Below are 17,789 nucleotides of genomic sequence, written 5' to 3' on the forward strand. Positions count from 1 at the left end.
TCGCGTTCGCGCTCGCGTACGCAGCTTCTTCTTCTTCTGCTGCTTCTTGTTCTGCCAGCAGCAGCAGCACTCACAATTTTTGGGCTTTAAAATGGGTAAATGGGTCAAGTCTCGACGGGAAAAGCTTTCAAATTCATTTCACTTAAAATTCTTTTCGGGCCGCATTAATGTGTTTCCTTATTTTAAGAGCTTTAGTCACACAATTCGTGGGCTGTTCTTTACGAGACTTGACGAAATCTGCAGTCTCAGCTCAGCTTTCATGGCTTGTTTCTTACATTTGCTTTGCTTTTTGCCTTTTTGGTGCTTTGTCTTTTTATTGGTTCTTCTTTCATTTCGCTGGCGGCTGGCCGCTTGGTAATTTTGTGTTAATTATTAAAAAGTGAAAATGCGATTTATACTTACGATTTTTGGTTGCTTTAGTGGGTTTCTCGAATTTCATCAACGTTTTGACAGTTCTTGGCTAATTAAGCACTTTTTGGGCAAACGAAAGCATTTTCAATTTCACAGCGCATAGAAAAGATTCCATTGTTAGCATATAGACTTGAAAATTAAACATTAATTCTTAAAAAGCAGATACATCAAATGATTTGCCCTTTAACTTACGAAACTTTCTCCAAAAAATTGCATTTATATCAAACGTACTAAACGTCAAGCTTATGCATGTTGAACCAGCATTAGATTTATCAAGTGCAACTGTGATATACATATACATATCAGATAGACTGTAGCGTCGGCGTTTGCTTCGAATTGTAAATTTTACTTGTTTGTGCAGACTTGACGTCAATTTCTCAGGCTTGGGAAAAATCTCAAAAGAAAGAAAAAGCAGCGTCGAAACAAAAATAAAGTATTAAATAAAAAGGAAAATGGTAAAAGAGGCCTAACAACTGCTACCAGCAACAACAACAACAACAGCAGCAACAGCAACTACTGTATGAGCAGCGAGCAATTCAATTGAAGCACAAAACAATCAGCGAGACACACAGCGCAAGAAAAAGAGGCAGAGAGAGAGTGAGTGAGATGTACAAAAAGTTGGAGGGAGTTAGCGCGCACACGGCTTCTATATTAGAAAGTTTTTCTACAACAACTGCAAAGTTAGTAACACCAGCCTAAGTGCGCAGCCAACAAGAAGCGCTTTAATCATTGAGATACTTTAATGCAACACTAAGACTGCTGCTTGCAACGCTCGCTGCACAGCAGCAATGATAAATGCAGCTTAAGATGCGATTCGAAAAAATACAGTAAACGCTCCCAAAATTAAAAGCTGGCTAATAAGAATTGTTTAGACGCACGATCTGCAATTGGCAGCTAATAAAATGCAGCAATGTTATTATATTAAATTATAGTTTAATTATAAATTAAAATTAACAAATTACATTGCTGGCCTTATAGTTTTTAATATTTTGTTAAATTCTGAAATGTATTTTTTGATATGCTGGCATTGAAAATCTTTATAACTTCACTTGGTATTAAAAAGAGTTTTTAGCAATTGAATATTTTCTTTGGAGCTGCAAATCTGCGAGCGTCTACTGTGTTTATGTTTTTATAATTACTAAGTAGTGGGCTTGTGTGGGTGCTTGCTGGCAATTAAATTATAATTAAGAATACAAGTGGCAAAAGTTTCACTCTTTTCTTGGGCTAAAAGTAAAATGCATGGCAACAAGCTTGCCAGCCAGTCAAAGTTACAGCGAAACAAAGCAAACAGAAATCCACAAAGGCAAAGAAAAAAAAAGTTTAAATTATATAATTAAAAAAAAATCTTGACAAAAATAGACGAAAGTTGTAATTTGCAGCAACAGGCAATACGCAGCAGAGCAAGCGATATGCAAAGAGCAAGAGCGAGAGAGAGCGCAAGCGCGAGAGCGAGAGAAAGAAGAAAGACAAACAAAGCGTAGCGCGCTTAGAAGAAAGTTAAAGTTATAAAAGTCGTTTTCGTAGTACACGCAAAGTTGAAACGTTTTGGAAACGAAACAGCCATAAAATGTAAATACTTAAGCTGCACATGTGTGTGTGTGTGTGTGTGTGTGTGTGTGTGTGTGTGTGTTCGGTCCCAAGGCGAAAACTCTTACTCACTGGCAAAGCCGAGCGCACATGGTTGAAGCAAACTGCAGACCAAAACAAAAGACTTCAACGAAGAACCAAACTTGAACTGAGCGTGCGCGCGCTCAACTTGCTTTGTGCGCTTGTATGTGTGTGTGTGTGTGTGCTGTAAAGAGAAAGAAATGGGAATGTAAGCTGTGCACAGAACGAAAGCTTGACTTACGTCTATGTTTGTGTGCGTGTATGTGTGTGTATCTGTGAGTTGGACAAGCGAAAGCGTCGCTGCGGCGCAACAAAATGGAATGGCATGAAATTTCTTAGCGATCTTTGAGGATAAGCGCTGGTTTCACTGCGCGCTGCCGCACAGACGTCGACAGTGGTTCGAGGCAGACGTTACGTACAAACGGCCGGTGCGCAACCAAACCCAATTCAATTTCTATCTATAAACTATAAACTAAGCAAATAGTATAACAAAAATAAACAACGACAACCACGACGACGGCTGTCTCAAAAGAACTTTGATATAAAAAACATAAACTTTCATACAAGTGTGCAAAAAGGTGTTGAAATGCGTTTTAGTGACCGTTATCTATAAAATATAATTAATATGTTAAACAAAATGTTGACTGCCTATGACTTGGCTTTGCTTGTTTAGCTAAGGAGTTTTGCATAAACCGCAAGAAAATCATAAAAAAAAAGTAGTTAAAACTGTTGTTGTTGTTGTTGTGTTCTCTGCATATCAAGCGAAAAGTGAAAGTGTGTTTATCGCTGTGCTTGCGGCAACGGCATTTTTTGGGCGCTTAGTGAGTGCGTGAGCTTGCCACTGGAATTACAATATTTATAAATACATGTATTTATTACAATGGAAACCAGGCAAACAACTAAATAACGCGCAGCTACAAACAAAGAGAAACTATCAAAAGTTATAATCAACAATTACAATACGACATTCTAATTGGATTAACTACAAGAGAGCAAAGGATATATAATCCCAAATTATAAACACACACATATTGACAATTGGATATGGCTGCCAATGAAATAATGGCACCGACAGTTAATGCAAACTGTCAATACTCCACCAGATATTGCTGTAAGTCTAAACATAGTAAACTCTGCCTAACACCCACAACAATTTTATTTTGGGCACCTTTAAAGAAAGCTAGCTACTTAGTTTGCCTGTAACATTTATAGAAAGTTTTCTTTACAGCGGAGATTGCAGTATCTCTCTCTCGCTCTTTCTCGCTCTCATAGCCAGCAAAGCCGCAAGTACGTTGTTGCCTCGCTTGAGCATCGACAGCAACTGGCTGCGAACGTTTCTACTGCTTCTACTCTTGTCCAAGAGACCTCCACTTGGCAAAAGCTCTGGCTCTGACTCTGGCTTTGGCTTTGGCTTTGGCAGCTGCTTCGCTTCTGCCGCGCAGCTACGACTCGAATATTAATAGGTGAAAGTTGTTGCTTCGTTTCTTTCTTGCGTTACGTTTCTTTCTTTCGCTCGCTCGCTCGCTTGCTCAGTTGATGTCTTCAGCAGCAGCAGCCAATAGTCAAGACCCTTCGTACATTTTAATGCTTCCTGCTGCAATTTATAGTCTAAGTCCTGACCCATTTTCAATAAGCTGACTGTGTTTATAACAAACAAATGTCATGCCAAGGTAAACTCTGAATTCTAGCCTTCAACTTTGTTTACAACAAACGCTCACAAAATCAACAGGTCCAATCGACAAACGTATTTGTCGCTTTTGTTGTTTGCCTGCTTGCCTGGCTGGCTGGCTGTCTGTCGCTTTGGCATTTCCATTTCCATTATAATTAAGCTCTTACATAACTCAAGTTTTGTTTACAAATTTTTGCTGCTGCCACTGCGCTGCTCTGTGGCTTTATTTTCGAGTTCAATGTCCCAACTTGTTGGTCGTTTTGGTCGTTTCGATTGCAACAGCTCCTTGGGGCGACGCGTGTAGATCTCTCTGGAAGTCGCAGCGGAGCGTATGCGCAATATTTTGTTGTCGAATTCGATACAAGCTTCGATTTCTATTACTATTATTTTCAGGCTAACACTTTTTGCACGCGCAATTATATACAATGACTCATTGGATTTTCTGTTGGCCAAGCCAACATTATATTGCCAAAAAACTAAATTGTTTGTTTGTTTCGCTTTTATTTTTATATCATGCGTTTTGAAGTGCATAACAAGAAAATAGTTTAAATGTTGCTGGCGAGTGTTGGAGTCAATTCGATGCGAGTGGATTCGAGTAGAGTGGAGGTTGCTCAATAATACCGTTTGCTTGATAAACCGCTACAAATTATATTGCTCACAAGCATATATATATATACATATACATCAGTATGCTGAATGTTGTTTTCTGTTTCTGTTATTGCTTTGTCGCTGGCATGTTTTCTGTTTTCTATTTTCGTTTTGACTGCGATTATGCAACATGCGCTTGAGCTTCGCCTCTATGTCTTGTCGTTGGGCCAACAGCTAGCACGCATAGCCCCCAGCCCCGCCGATCTCTACAAGCTGTGCAGCCCAAGTCATTAAGCATCTTTTTGCATAAGCTGAAAGAGAAATTTCGATAGAATCAATTTGAGCTTAGGGTGAAACTTGCGTGTGTTGCGCACATATTTTCCCAATCGAAGCACAATCATTTCCTAGTTTTCAGCCCATTATGCAATGCTAATTATATTCTTTAATAGCGTGTGTGCTTCATTAAACTAAAATTTGGCTTATCCTACTCAATGCGCTGCAGTTCTCATTGTCTAAGCCCCTATTTCTTTTATATAAAGACTCATTAGCTGCGCACACTATAGATTGAAATGTATCTTTTCTCTGTTGCTGTTGCTTCTATGCCTCAGTTGCTTTGCCTTTCTTTTTCCTGCCTTTTGTTGGACTACCACAACAGTGCGCCGCAATCGTATGCGCATCAGAGATAAAGACCGTCTCCGCAGGGTGCCAGCTACCAAAACTGTTGATTACTGCCCTAACTACTAGAACTTTCACTTTAGCTCAAGCCACAGCCACAAACTATTTATAGCGCTCTGCTTTAGTTGAATAATAGCCGCAATTAAAACGCTCATATTTTATTGTTTGGTGGGCTTATTCTAACTGTGTCACAAACACACACACGCGCTCACTTATAATAATTTTGTTTAATTTTTGGCACTTGTAATTTTTGGTTTTATAAAATTTTGAAGTGCTTAATTCAAACGGCGAAGGTTAAATATTTATGTAAGATGCCACAATTTGATTTGATTTTGTTTTATTGTCTTGCCTTTTATGAAAAAATAGGTAATCATAGTTTGTTTTTTTTTTTTTGTTATTTTGTTTCTTGTTATTAAATTTTGATTTGCTTTTTGTTCAACTGTTGCTATTTTGCAATTTTTTCGGCCAAAATGCGCCAAAGTCATTTTGAAGCTTTTGTCTTGCTTTCTGTATCCACACGATCGCATCTAAAGCACGTAACACCATGCGTGTGTGTGTGTGTGTGTGTGAGTGTGTTTGAGTACTCTTGGCTCTTACCGCTATTTACATTAACATTAGAGCTTTACTTTTGCGGCTTTGTTGCTGTTGCTGCTGCTGCTGCTTCTGACAGCGCAAAGTGAAAGTTTTTCAAGCTGTGTGTGTGTGTGTGAGTCGTGCGAACGCACCGAAAATGTTGAGATATGTGCTTATGCATGCGCATATATATATTTTATATAGATTTACAGTTAACAAGCCATCGTGTGAAGAGTCGATAAGAATATTAAGTATGCGTAGCGTTGACGACTTGAAATAAAATGAAAAGTGTTTTACTTATGGCATTCACTTTCAAATTGTGTGCCTTATATCAAATCAAAGCAACACAATTAGAAAATGCAAACACACACAGACACACAGAGACTAAGCCACACATGCTTAGGCACGAGAAAATTCATCCGGTGCAGAAGTTGCTCATGCGCCATGTTGCACTTTCGAAATGGCAAGAAAAATGCTGTGCAAATCTTTGTTCAAAGTTCATATACCTTCTTTGCCAGCCGACTAACGAGCCGCAGAGAAATTTTTAGCAAAATTTATATTATTTTGCTTATTTTTTCTTTCTGTTTAAATTACTTCTGACAATAACACATATAATCACAATGGCTGGCAGCTAATAATACTGATGATGATGATGTTGCTCATTGCAAGTTGCAAGCGCTGCACGTTGCCGTTGCACATTGTCTGTGTCTGCTGCTGCTGCTGCTGCCTGGTCATGATTATAAGTAGTGCGGAATTTCCACAAGTCGCTAAGCGTACATTCAACTTCCAAATGGAAAACCGTGTGCAATGAAAAAGAGAAAAGTCCAAAACGGGCTGAGGAAAAATGCGCCAGCAAGTTGCTCGCTTTGGTCGGAAATTTCAGTTAATTAGCAACTTTGACTTTTGTCTTTGCCTTTCTTCTAAATTTTTTCTGTATTTTTTTATTTTAGTTTCATTCGGAAAATTTATAACGAAAATCGTTGCAAGACAAAGCGAGAGAAAAACAAAAAAAAGTAAAACATTTGCAGCAGCACATTCGCTTTAGATTATGGAAAAATTCATTTCTGCATCATTTGGGAGAAAGTAAAAGCCGAGAATTAAATGCCAGCCAGCGGCAATGGCGGCTCTGGCTGCGGCTGCGGCGGCGGCTGGTCGATGACTTACCTTGTTGCCGCAGGGGGGGCAGCAGCGAGCGCACGGGGCGTATGCGCATTGTCAGAGTTGTGACTGTGACTCTGGCGTGCGGAGAAAACTCTCAAGAAATGCAGCACACAAGTAGAAAACAGACGCTGCTCTTTCTGCTGCTGCAACGTTGCAAGCCTGTCGTTTCGAAAGCCGCACCAGCATCTCGTATTTCAATGGAGTCTGGTTTCTGTTTTTACTGCTGCTGCTGTTGTTACCTTTGTTGTTGTTGTTATGCGCATTGCACCAACGCATTCAAGTTCTGCCATTGCGCCTTGGTAGTGAACTGAAATCGAAGCAAAAGTTTCACATTGCAGTCACGGCCAATTGCAATTGTTGCTGAAAATATTCAAAGCAGGGCTTAATAACTAAATTAATCAGTTGCTGCTAAAGCGTTTGATGAGCCTAAGCTGAGCTAAACAGCTAACAGCTAACAAAGCTCTTCCTTTCTCTAACTCCAGCTCGCTTTGCATAGCAAACAATAGACAGTTGGTGAAGTCTAGGTCAAGTCAAATGCTTCATTGCCTCGATCAAAATCTTCTTCAACTGCCATTGTATGACAAGTCCTGACTGTTTGTCTGCCTTGCTGATTGGCTGGCTGGCTGACCCAATTAGAAGTTCTCACGCGAAATTGTAAAACTGTGAAAAAGCGAAACGTCACGCTTAGCAGTTTCGCATTTCAAGCAAACAAACAAACAGACAAACAAACATTTAAGCAAAGAACGAACAAAAAGAAAAAGTGCAGCCGCAAGAAGCGTAACAATGCGAAAGAAAGGCAGGCACAACAACAAATTGTTAGCCATGGTCGAAAGCAATTTGAATTCTACACTCAATTATGCGTAGAATAGAAAAAAAAAGTAAAAAGTGCGTCTAAGCCTGCAGAACATTTGGAGAGAGAGAAAGAAATGCAAATGTTGCCAGCATGGGCGATAAGTGTGCAGTTTAAGAACCGGTTCGATGGCTACGAAAGTGCCACGAAACGGAAGTGTGAGCGATAGAGGCAATAGGCTATGGAAATGAAGATGAAGGCGAATGCCAAAGCTAAAGAACCCAACGGCGTGCAATGAGACAATAACAACAACAACAACAACAACAGCACAAGTAACAGCAACAACGCGCCTTTATATACAAATATAGGTCAAAAGAGAAACTAACGGTAAACTGCTGGTGTTGCTGTTGCTGTTGTAGTTGTAGTTGTATTGTTGCTGCTCCAAGACAGTCGCTGCGGTTTGTCTGCAGCATCAGCAGCATCAGATGATTTGGGTTACATAAAAGGGCGCGAACGGAAAGTAGGAAAGCAAGAAAACCAGAAGACCACTTTAGTCGAGCATGCGTGTGTCTGTGTGTGTGTGTGTTTAAGCATCTCACACACACACACACATGCGCACGCACTGACAGCAGAAACAGAAAAAACTCGTTGCAAAGAAAGTGAAACTTTTTTTCAAGCCGCTCCCCCGGGCAACAATTTACTTCTACTTCTGCGCACCCGCTTCAACACTTATTTATGCTACTTTATTGTTGTTGCTGTTGCTGCTGCTGGTGAGTGGGAAACGTGGAACCTGATCATGTCACGAACAGAAGGTTGAGGTTGTTTTACACGCGTTTGTGGTTTGGCTTGGCTTGGCGAATCTTTTTGGCAATTATGCTTATATATGTATGTAATTAAAGGTTTTTGTGGCTGCTGCTCTGTTGTTTATTGGGTTTGGGTTGGGCTAGGTTATAAGCTAGACAGACTTAGTTAATGAATCAAACTGCAACTGTCTCAAAGATAAATATCGCATAGCTCTGGCCTTGCCTTGGACACGCTGCAGCGGCAGGCGAAAAAGTATTTTCGTGCCACTAAATTTGACCCACTAAATGAAATCGAATTTTAAGCAAATGCTAACAAGTTTAGAAAGTAAATGCAGCGTCAGCTAGAAGTGCAGCCTTTGAGCCCAGATCCGGCTTGCTTGGCCCACCGCTAGCTCTCCCCCAAAAAATAAATAAAAAAAATAAAATAATATTACACGAGGTAAGAGGCGCCTGTGCTTGGCCTGTGGCTTAAAACGATAAAAGCCAATGTGAACGAGTAGAAATTACGGTAAATAAATAAATAGAGAAAGACGGACAGCAAGAAATGAGCGAACGGAATCGTCGCCGTCGTCGTCGTCATGAGCGAAAGTGAAATCTGCTAATGAATTCTTCAACGTTGAATAGTTTTCAGTCATTATGGTTACGAACGTATGTGTGCTGCTTGTTGTTTCCCGCTGGCGTATACTTGATGTGTATGCAGACCATAAATATATTTGTGTGTGTGTGTGTGTGTGTAACCACAGCTGCGCATCAGCTAGCAAAGTCTGATGCGACTTTAAGCTTGAGTTTTGAGTTTGTCTTGGTACTGATCTGGCTTTGGCTTTAGTTTCGGTTTCGTTGTGGCTTTTTTGGTTTTTGGACTTGACTGGTAAAAGTTGCTAGATTCGTTATAGCAATTAAGCAGGCTCACACACACACACACATAGACATAGAGACATGCATACAAAGCTGCAAGCATCGCTGCAGATCGCCAATGATTAACTAGTCGATGCGAATCGGCAGTGACGGGTTCAATGCGCCGAATGTTTTGCTGCTGCCATTACTGCTAGAGGTCTTTATCGACTTCAACTTGAATTGCAATTGGCCATTGGCAAGTGGAAAGTTGTGGCAACTAGTTAGTACAGATCAATGCCCCAATGCTTAGTCAAAAGACTATAAGCAATTATTTTAAATAGCTAGAGAGACTTCTATAGGCAATAGGAGCTGCTGACTTTACCTTTGAACATTAACAGTTATTGCCAATTTTTTATACCAATAATGCTTGCAGCTTACGCAATTCACAGTTGATTGCATCATATGCGCAATTGCCTAATTTTTAGCTAATTTTGTTTTATTTTTTTTCTATTTTTTATTTGTTTGCTTTTTATTTTTGCAGGGGAAGCTGAAAAAGTCAAATCATTGATCAGATTACGCGCCGAACTCTCGCCACTCTTCACGGGCAAAAGAAACGCCTCGAAATATGCCTGGGCGTAAGTACTTCAGCTCATAATGAAGCTAAGCTTAAACAACTTTTGCTTTCTCTACACTTCTTGTTGTTGTTGTTGCTGTTGTTACGTACCTTATAATTCGTTTCTGCTTTCAGTGTGGTGGAACGTGAGCTTAATGTGCCGCTGCCGCTGTCGAAGATTATCAAAAAATGGAACAATCTGCTGCAGGAGTACAAGGCCATCAAAATGTCCGAGGAGCCCAAGCGGCGCGAGTGGCCATTCTTCACATTAATGGATGTGTACTTTAGCGATCAGGTGAACGATCCCTCGCTGCGCTTGTTCTCGTCCACCAAAACGCTGAAGGAGACGCTCGACGACAGCGTCTTTGAGGATGATCCAATCATCGCCTCGGCCATTGCGGCCGCCACCAGTGGCGCCTACATGGAAATCGATGAGCTGATACGCAGACAGAAGGAGCGCGCTGCTTTGGCTGCCGAGCGTAAGTTGGCGGCTGCAGCTAGCGGCGCCAGCGGCGATTACAAGTACGAGCTGAAGCCCATGCTGGGCAACAACAAGTTCAACAGCAACAGCGACATGGCCAAGCTATCGAAGAGCGTCGATGATCTGTCCATGCAGCAGTACAAGATCAAGGCGGAGCTGATGCGTCAGCGCGAGCAGGAGCAGCAGGAGAACATGGTCAAGATAAAGCAGCATGCACGCCAGCAACAGCAGCAGGCGCAGCAACAGCAGCAGCAGCAACAACAGCAGGCGCAACAGCAACAGCAGCAACGCTTCATGAGCCACCAGCCATCGCTGTCGCCGCATCCACATCGCCTGCAATCGTCGTCGACGCCACCTGGACTGCAGCATGCGCTGCAGCAGCAGCAGCAACTGTTGCAGCAGCAACAGCAGCAAATACAACAGCACTTGCAGCAGCAACAGCAGCAGCAGCAACTGCAGCAGCAACAACAGCAACATCATCATCAGCTCGCTCATCCGCATACGCCACGCCCCAGCTCACCGCCCACAACTGCACAGCAGATACACATAACAGCCACACAGCATCAGGCGGCACAGCAGCAACTGCAACAGCAGCAGCAGCAGCAGCATCAGCAACAGCAGAAACAGCAGCGGGAGCAGCCACAGCCCTACACCGATCCCAATACCATAGATCAGTACCTGCTCTCCTGGAACAATTTCCATGGCAACATGTGCCGCGGCTTTCACTCCCTGCAGAAGGACGAGAAGATGGTGGACGTGACCATTGCAGCTGGCGGCAAAATCTTTAAAGCACACAAACTGGTAAACAAAAGACGCACTTAATGGAACTCTATAGCTAACATCCAGTCGCTCTCTCCTCGGCTCTCTCCTTGCAGGTGCTGTCCGTTTGCAGTCCATACTTTCAGCAAATCTTTCTGGAGAATCCATCCAGTCATCCCATACTGCTGATGGCCGACGTGGAGGCCAGCCACATGGCTGGTTTGCTGGACTTTATGTACAGCGGCCAGGTGAATGTCAAATATGAGGATCTGCCCGTGTTTCTCAAGGTCGCCGAGGCCATGAAGATCAAGGGCCTGCATACAGAGGTGGGTGCAACCAGTGCCACTGACTGCCGCTTGAAGTTTTCTAATTACTTTTGCTTGCAGAAAAATCTGGACAGCGATGCGAGCGACATCAGCTCGCCGCTGGAAAGCGATGGCACCGAGTGCCGTTATGAACGTGGCACACATAGCGTTAATATAACCAGTGGCCATGCGGGCTATGCCGGCTCTGCGCTAGATCAGGCGGCGGCACTCAATGGACCCAATCGCTGTGCCACGCCCTTGTCGCTGCCAAGTCCAGGCGGTCAAACTGGCGGCTTTGGTGGCTTCCGTGATCACATCAAGTCGAAGGCCACACTGGCCGAAAACTTCATGAAGAATCTCAATCGCAATAACAACAACAGCAACAACTACAACAATGGCGGCAACCATCAGCTGCCCGAGCCGGAGAGCAACTCCTTTGCTATATTGCAGGCCAACAGCAAGAAAATGTTGGACTCGGCACGCAAGCAGCACAAATATCTGGCCAAGCGCAAGATACTGATGCACTACAACACTGAGCTGGGCGGCGAGAAGCGCTTGAAGGAGATGGAGCGGGAACGCGATCGCTATCCCACGGACAACGACGATGCGCTGAACAACAATCACAACCAAGGCTATGGACATGACATCTTGGAGCCGATTACGACCATTGTACCTAGAACACCGGAGCCACAGCCACCGCCAGCCACGCATAACAACAGCTTTAAGATACGCCTCGTCGAGAATCATCATTTGACCAACAGCAACAATGGCAGCCACAACAGCAACAACAACAACAATCATGATGATGAGGAAGCTTTGAATCTGGTACAAACGCCCAGTGTGAACGGCAGTCGAGCACGCCAGCAAACGCCTACGCCTACACCTGATATACAATTAATCAAGCGTGAAGTGGAGCCAGAGCCAGCAGCAGCAACACCAGAGACAGCTCACAACAGCAACAGCAGCAATAAGACGAACAACAACAATGGGCATGATGAGGATATGGCTACAAACTATGAGCGTAAATACGATGACAACAACAACAATGGCATGGACTTGGAAACTGACTCAAACAACAACAACAGCAGCAGCAAGCAGAACAACGACAGCAACAGCAATAGCAGCAACAGCAACAATGGACTGGAGTTAGGCCTAGCGCTGGGCAAGCACAAGCTGCTAAGCGCTATAAATCGCAATCTCGAACTGGAGCAACAATTGGAGCGTGAGCGCGAGAGAGAACGCGAACGGGAACGGGAGCGAGATGCAGCTGAACATGGCAACAGCAGCAGCAGCAGCCACAACAACAGCAGCAATGGCGATCATGACAACGATGACAACAACAACAATCACAGCGAGCATCTGGATCTGAGCACTATTAAGAATATAGCTACTGCCGAGATTTTATGTGGCCTCAAGAGCAAGGTGCTCAAGCTGGAGGAGGAGCAGCGTGAGCGGGAGCGCGAGAGAGAACGCGAAAGAGATGCCTGTCGCAGTTTAAGCGAGATTAAGAATGCCGACTGAGCAGCGGGTCGGATGGGGTCGTTCGGGTCGGGAAGCCTTAATTAATATATGGACATATGCATTTGATTAAATTAGAGAGCATAAAAAACAATTAGCGCATAAGTGCATGTGTAGTACATATAGCGAATCATCTATATATGTTACTTGTAGTTATTTATTATATCATTTAATAATGTTAATTTAATTTTAAAGCCACACACACACACATAAGACACATATACATGCATACAACACACACACACATATACATACAGTGTAGTACACTTTATTTTTGGTTAGTAGGTAGTTCTAGCATTCCTTCAGACATTTCATATAGAAATTTTCTATTTTTTAGCATAAGCTGCACTTCATACAATTATTAACTATTAATCGTCGTTGCATAAATGAATTTCCAATTAATGTTTAGCATTTGGATATTGGCCCTGTTGCAATAAGTTTTAAGCTCAAACAATTTATAACCATTATTATATATACCATACATATCTATCTTTATTATTTAGTGAGCCGGGTTAAGTGCAACCCCAAATTGATTATATTTTGCCAACAAATTGGTTATGTAAGAATGTATCTCAACACCAATCATGCACACACACATATACACACACATACATACATTTACATATATACGCATCTCGTTTTTAGTTTTAACTTGCCAGCAGATATATCTACCCCCATATCGTTGGATGCGCACTGGCCTAAACAAATTATACATATGTATCTCCAGCTGCCAACGTTGCTCTTCACGTAACCCTGGCTTGGTTCCGAAACATTGTTAATTGTTGTTCTATTTCTACAAGCGACTGTTGCGGCTGGGACCTAACCTCAAACTACGTTTTATTTACATACATACCACACACACACACACACACACACACACACACTTTTGTCATTTCAATTTCATAATATTTTTCGTAATTCGTACAATATTTATTAAACAACAAATTTTGTTTTTAACATGTTTAAACATTAAGCATTACTTGCTGTTGAACAATTTACTTTTCACATGTATGAAATAAAGCAAAACTGACACATTCAAATACTTATCGAAAAGCTATCGATAGTCGTTTTATACGTTACTTTATGGGACACAGGGTGGCCACTGTTGTTTAACAGCGCGCAAGGACAACTCGCTGTTAAGCGTGTATGTGTGTGTATTTGTGTGTAATTGCCGCCGAGTATTTTTTATTCGGTTGGGGGCGCGCCTTACTTTATTTTTTGTTCTTTTTTTCACGCGCGCCCAAGCAAGGCAAGTAACCGAACACTATTACGTTAAACACGAAGTAATCGAAGCCGAACACACACACACACGCACACATGCACATAACAGCGGCGAAGAAAACGAACAGCGTTCGGCTAACAGCGGCAGGCTTAACAGTCCATCAGCCAGTTGAAACCGTTTTGTTCTCTGAGCACTGTGTGTGGTTGTAAAAAAGGCGAAAACGTCACGAGAAAAACCGGTTAATAAATTATTGCCAATTGTATGGTAAATGCTAAGTAAATAAATAAAAAAAATTAACTTAAATACAGTGAAGTACAAGCTGCTGCATATTGTGCTATTAAAATGCATTTCAAATTGTGGATAAGGCTACAAAAATGAAAAAAAAGAAAACCAAAAACTCAAGTGAATTTCATACAGTGAAAATTTTCTGCAGAACTTGGCATTTGTTACATTTTTTCCTTTCATTCTTCAGTGTAAGCGGCCATTTCGAAACTGCGCAAAAAAAAAAACGTTTAATACACACACAGATACAGGATACATATTTATATGTGTGAGTGTGTGTGTACATTTGTAGTATATACAGCAGCGTACGCTTGGTACAGGAAAAGCGTAGCGGATGTGCCTCAGAAGATGCCACAGGAGCTGGCATTGTGGCCAGCGGAGCACCCTCGCTGAAACGAATGCATAAAGTAGCCCAAAGTATCCTTGCAAGGATACGTACATTAGCAGCGGTGCCAGAATGAAATGCGTAGCGCCGCTGGGCGGATCAAACCGAAAAAAAAACGCCAGCAGTAGCGGCAGCAGCAGCAGCAGAAAAGACAACGGCGCGGCCGTCGCCCCGAAACAGGAACAAGGCAGCACCAACAACAACAGCAGCAGCAACAACAACAACATAAAGGATACGAGCCATAAATGAATTTCTGTATTTCGATATACACACGACAAATGCCGACCAGGACAACGACTACAATGATGATCATAATGATGTTGCTGCTGCTGATGATAATGAGCTTGTTGTTTTTGCTGCTGCTGCTGCTGCTGTCGCTAGAAAAAAAAGGGTGGGTGGCCCGCCTGTCTGCGTTGGTAGTAATACAAACACACATACAAATACACACACACACACACAAGTGAGCGTAAAGCAGATGGTGGGTACAGAAAAGAGTCTAAACACAAAATTTAGCGTAGAGAGCGAAAATATACAGAGAGAGAGCAACCGCACCGGGTACGTGCCACAAATAAGGGATGGTCCGCCAATTTGTCGGTTTTTCACTATTCATGTGTACTCAACTACTTTAATACACACACAGACATACACATATGTACTTATAAATGTGTATTGCTGGTTTTTGGTTGCATGAACTGCAACAGCAGCAGCAGCAGCGTCAGCAGCAACAACACTTAACATACAAATCAATGAGCCGACTGGGCAACACCCTACACACATACAAACGCAGCCAGACAGACGCATACATACAAACGAACTATAGATGTTATAAGTAATTGTCGAAAATTAATTAACAGCTAAACTGATTATAGACTGTAGCAGCCGATAGTATATAGTAGACATATACATAAAGTTAGTTACACATTCATTGACTTTGGCAGTTGGCTGGTCAATTGAACCCCTTTAAAAATATTGTTAAATTTTTCGTAACGCGCCCTCAGCTTGAACTCTAAATGCGAGTACGATGGTGGTTGTTGTTGTTACTGTTAAGGGTGTACACACACACACATACACACACGCATACATACATGTATACATAAATGGCGCAGACAGCCGCTCACAGTTAGACTGAGTGGCAGACATTTGAACAACGTCAAGCGTAGAGCAAGAGAGCGAAGAAGGGGCGCTGGTCTCGTTGCTGTCTTACAGCCACACTCAGACAGACAGACAGACAGACGGACAGACAGACACATACGCACACACCCACTGTCATTTGCATGCAGCAACATTTGCGTACATATCCGCAGATACACACACAAAGCTGCATGCAACATGCAGCATACTTATTTTGACTACTTAACCTACAAAGCCGTAGCTTATGCTTTGCAATTGCAGCAGAAAAAAACGAAATACGTTCATTAACATTAGCAAACGTTGCAACATACACACACACACACACACACATACATACTTACATAGCTACAACAGTGTGAGTGTATCTACGCCCCAAAACATTTACGTTGCCGGCTGCCGTCTTGGTTACGTGAATTCTATTAGAGTTCGTTCACAAGTGTTTGCAACTGTGTGTGTGTGTACATCTGTGTATGCGTGTGCGTGTGTGTGAACATATAGAGCTTACTTTCAATGTCATCAAAAAGGGCTGAGAATGATATTTCTGCATTTGAAGCGTATCACAGCCAGCTTTGATGGGCATTGCAGAAGCATTTACGTATACGCTAAACAAAAGTACCCAACATATTGTTACTTCCTGTGTATGTGTATATATATATACGTATAGTCCGCACCGATTTGCAGCCACGCTAACCAACAAGTGTTTGTATCTCATTATGCCAAATGAATTCTTGCGTAACTCGTCAAGGGGCTGTGAAATGTTGACATTACCAAATTCATATCACAGCCATTTTGATGAGTTCTGCTTGAATTGCCAAACGCCAGTTTGAAGACGCCAGTTATTTCCTATATATAGCGCTGCACTCCTTGCCTGGAGATTTTCTTATACCATGTCGTTAAAATGTTTGTGACCTTATGTATTTTATATCATATCACAGCCATTTTGACGAGTTTGGGTAAAGAAATTACAACAGCTTAGCAACTCTTTCTAAATTAATAACAGCAGGTATGTTTATGTTTTTTTTTTTGTTTTTTTTTTGTTCTTTTTTTGTAGTTTTTTGTTTTTATTTTAATTAATAATAATTTTTTCTTTCTTTTTTTTTATTCATTAAAGGAAACTTTACAAAACAAAACAGGAGCACAACAGATGTTGCAACTTGATCATACTGAATTTAATCGAACTGATTAAGTGACGGGATTAAGGATTAAGACGTTTTCTCTGATGGACAACGGAGGCACTAAAACCCAAAAACCTTTATTCAGACTCTCGCGCTTATACAAATGTTGTTGTAGTTGTTCTTCTCGAAAAGATAGCAAAACTAAAAACGAAATTTAATCAAAATAAAAAGCAAACATCCAAGTGCATTTGTTTTTTTTCTCGATTACATGTATAAGTGAAAACAAAATTAAATTTCAACAAAGTTAATCAGTTTTTACAAAAACAAAAATATTAATGGAAAAATTTTTTATATATGTATCGCAACTCTATAAATTCACTATTCACTCAATATAATTGTTCGCATTAAGAACAAGCAACAGTTTTGTTTTTCTTCTATCATATACATTGTATATAGTGTAAGCAATAAGAATTCACAATAAACTTTGACTATCGCTTGAATCAATGCAAAATGTGAGCCTGTTCTTACTAAATTTTGGAATGATGACTTTTGGGATAACTTCATGAGATTGATGATAATGATATATCAAGTGCAAATGAGTGTGTTATGAGTGTAAGTTCATAGAACTCTCATGTTTACAAAAAGAAAAAAGAATACGTTTCTTTTACAGCACTGAATTCAAGAGTCTATGCTTTTATAAAAAATTTCATATTAATTTCATTTAGAATTGGGCTTTTTACGTCATTATTTCATCAGTTCAATTTTAGATTTCATTAGCGTATTATTATTTAATAATCTTTCTTTACAGCGCAGTTTGTTGCATGATTGAACAAATTAATTTGATCTTGCGTTGCGGAGAACTCAAC

General features: G+C 41.4%; 1 protein-coding gene across 1 annotated transcript; it reads left to right on the plus strand.

Annotated features, from left to right (window-relative positions):
* The first annotated feature begins 3,063 nt into the window (after positions 1-3,063).
* LOC108602683 (broad-complex core protein) lies at positions 3,064-12,791 on the plus strand. The gene is made up of 5 exons (XM_017990825.1): positions 3,064-3,130; positions 9,654-9,747; positions 9,861-11,007; positions 11,082-11,291; positions 11,352-12,791. The coding sequence occupies exons 1-5, from the start codon at positions 3,064-3,066 to the stop codon at positions 12,789-12,791; spliced, it is 2,958 nt and encodes a 985-aa protein (XP_017846314.1).
* The last annotated feature ends 4,998 nt before the right edge of the window (positions 12,792-17,789 follow it).

This window comes from Drosophila busckii, chromosome 3R (genome assembly GCF_011750605.1).
Source record: "Drosophila busckii strain San Diego stock center, stock number 13000-0081.31 chromosome 3R, ASM1175060v1, whole genome shotgun sequence".
NCBI lineage: Eukaryota > Metazoa > Arthropoda > Insecta > Diptera > Drosophilidae > Drosophila > Drosophila busckii.

Bases quoted from the DNA above. Each gene is read 5' to 3' on its own strand.
- LOC108602683 (XM_017990825.1), top strand. From the start codon at position 3,064: ATGGCTGCCAATGAAATAATGGCACCGACAGTTAATGCAAACTGTCAA. The intron at 11,008-11,081 runs GTAAACAAAAGA...CTCTCCTTGCAG, and splicing joins TCTTTAAAGCACACAAACTG to GTGCTGTCCGTTTGCAGTCC. The intron at 11,292-11,351 runs GTGGGTGCAACC...TTTTGCTTGCAG, and splicing joins TCAAGGGCCTGCATACAGAG to AAAAATCTGGACAGCGATGC.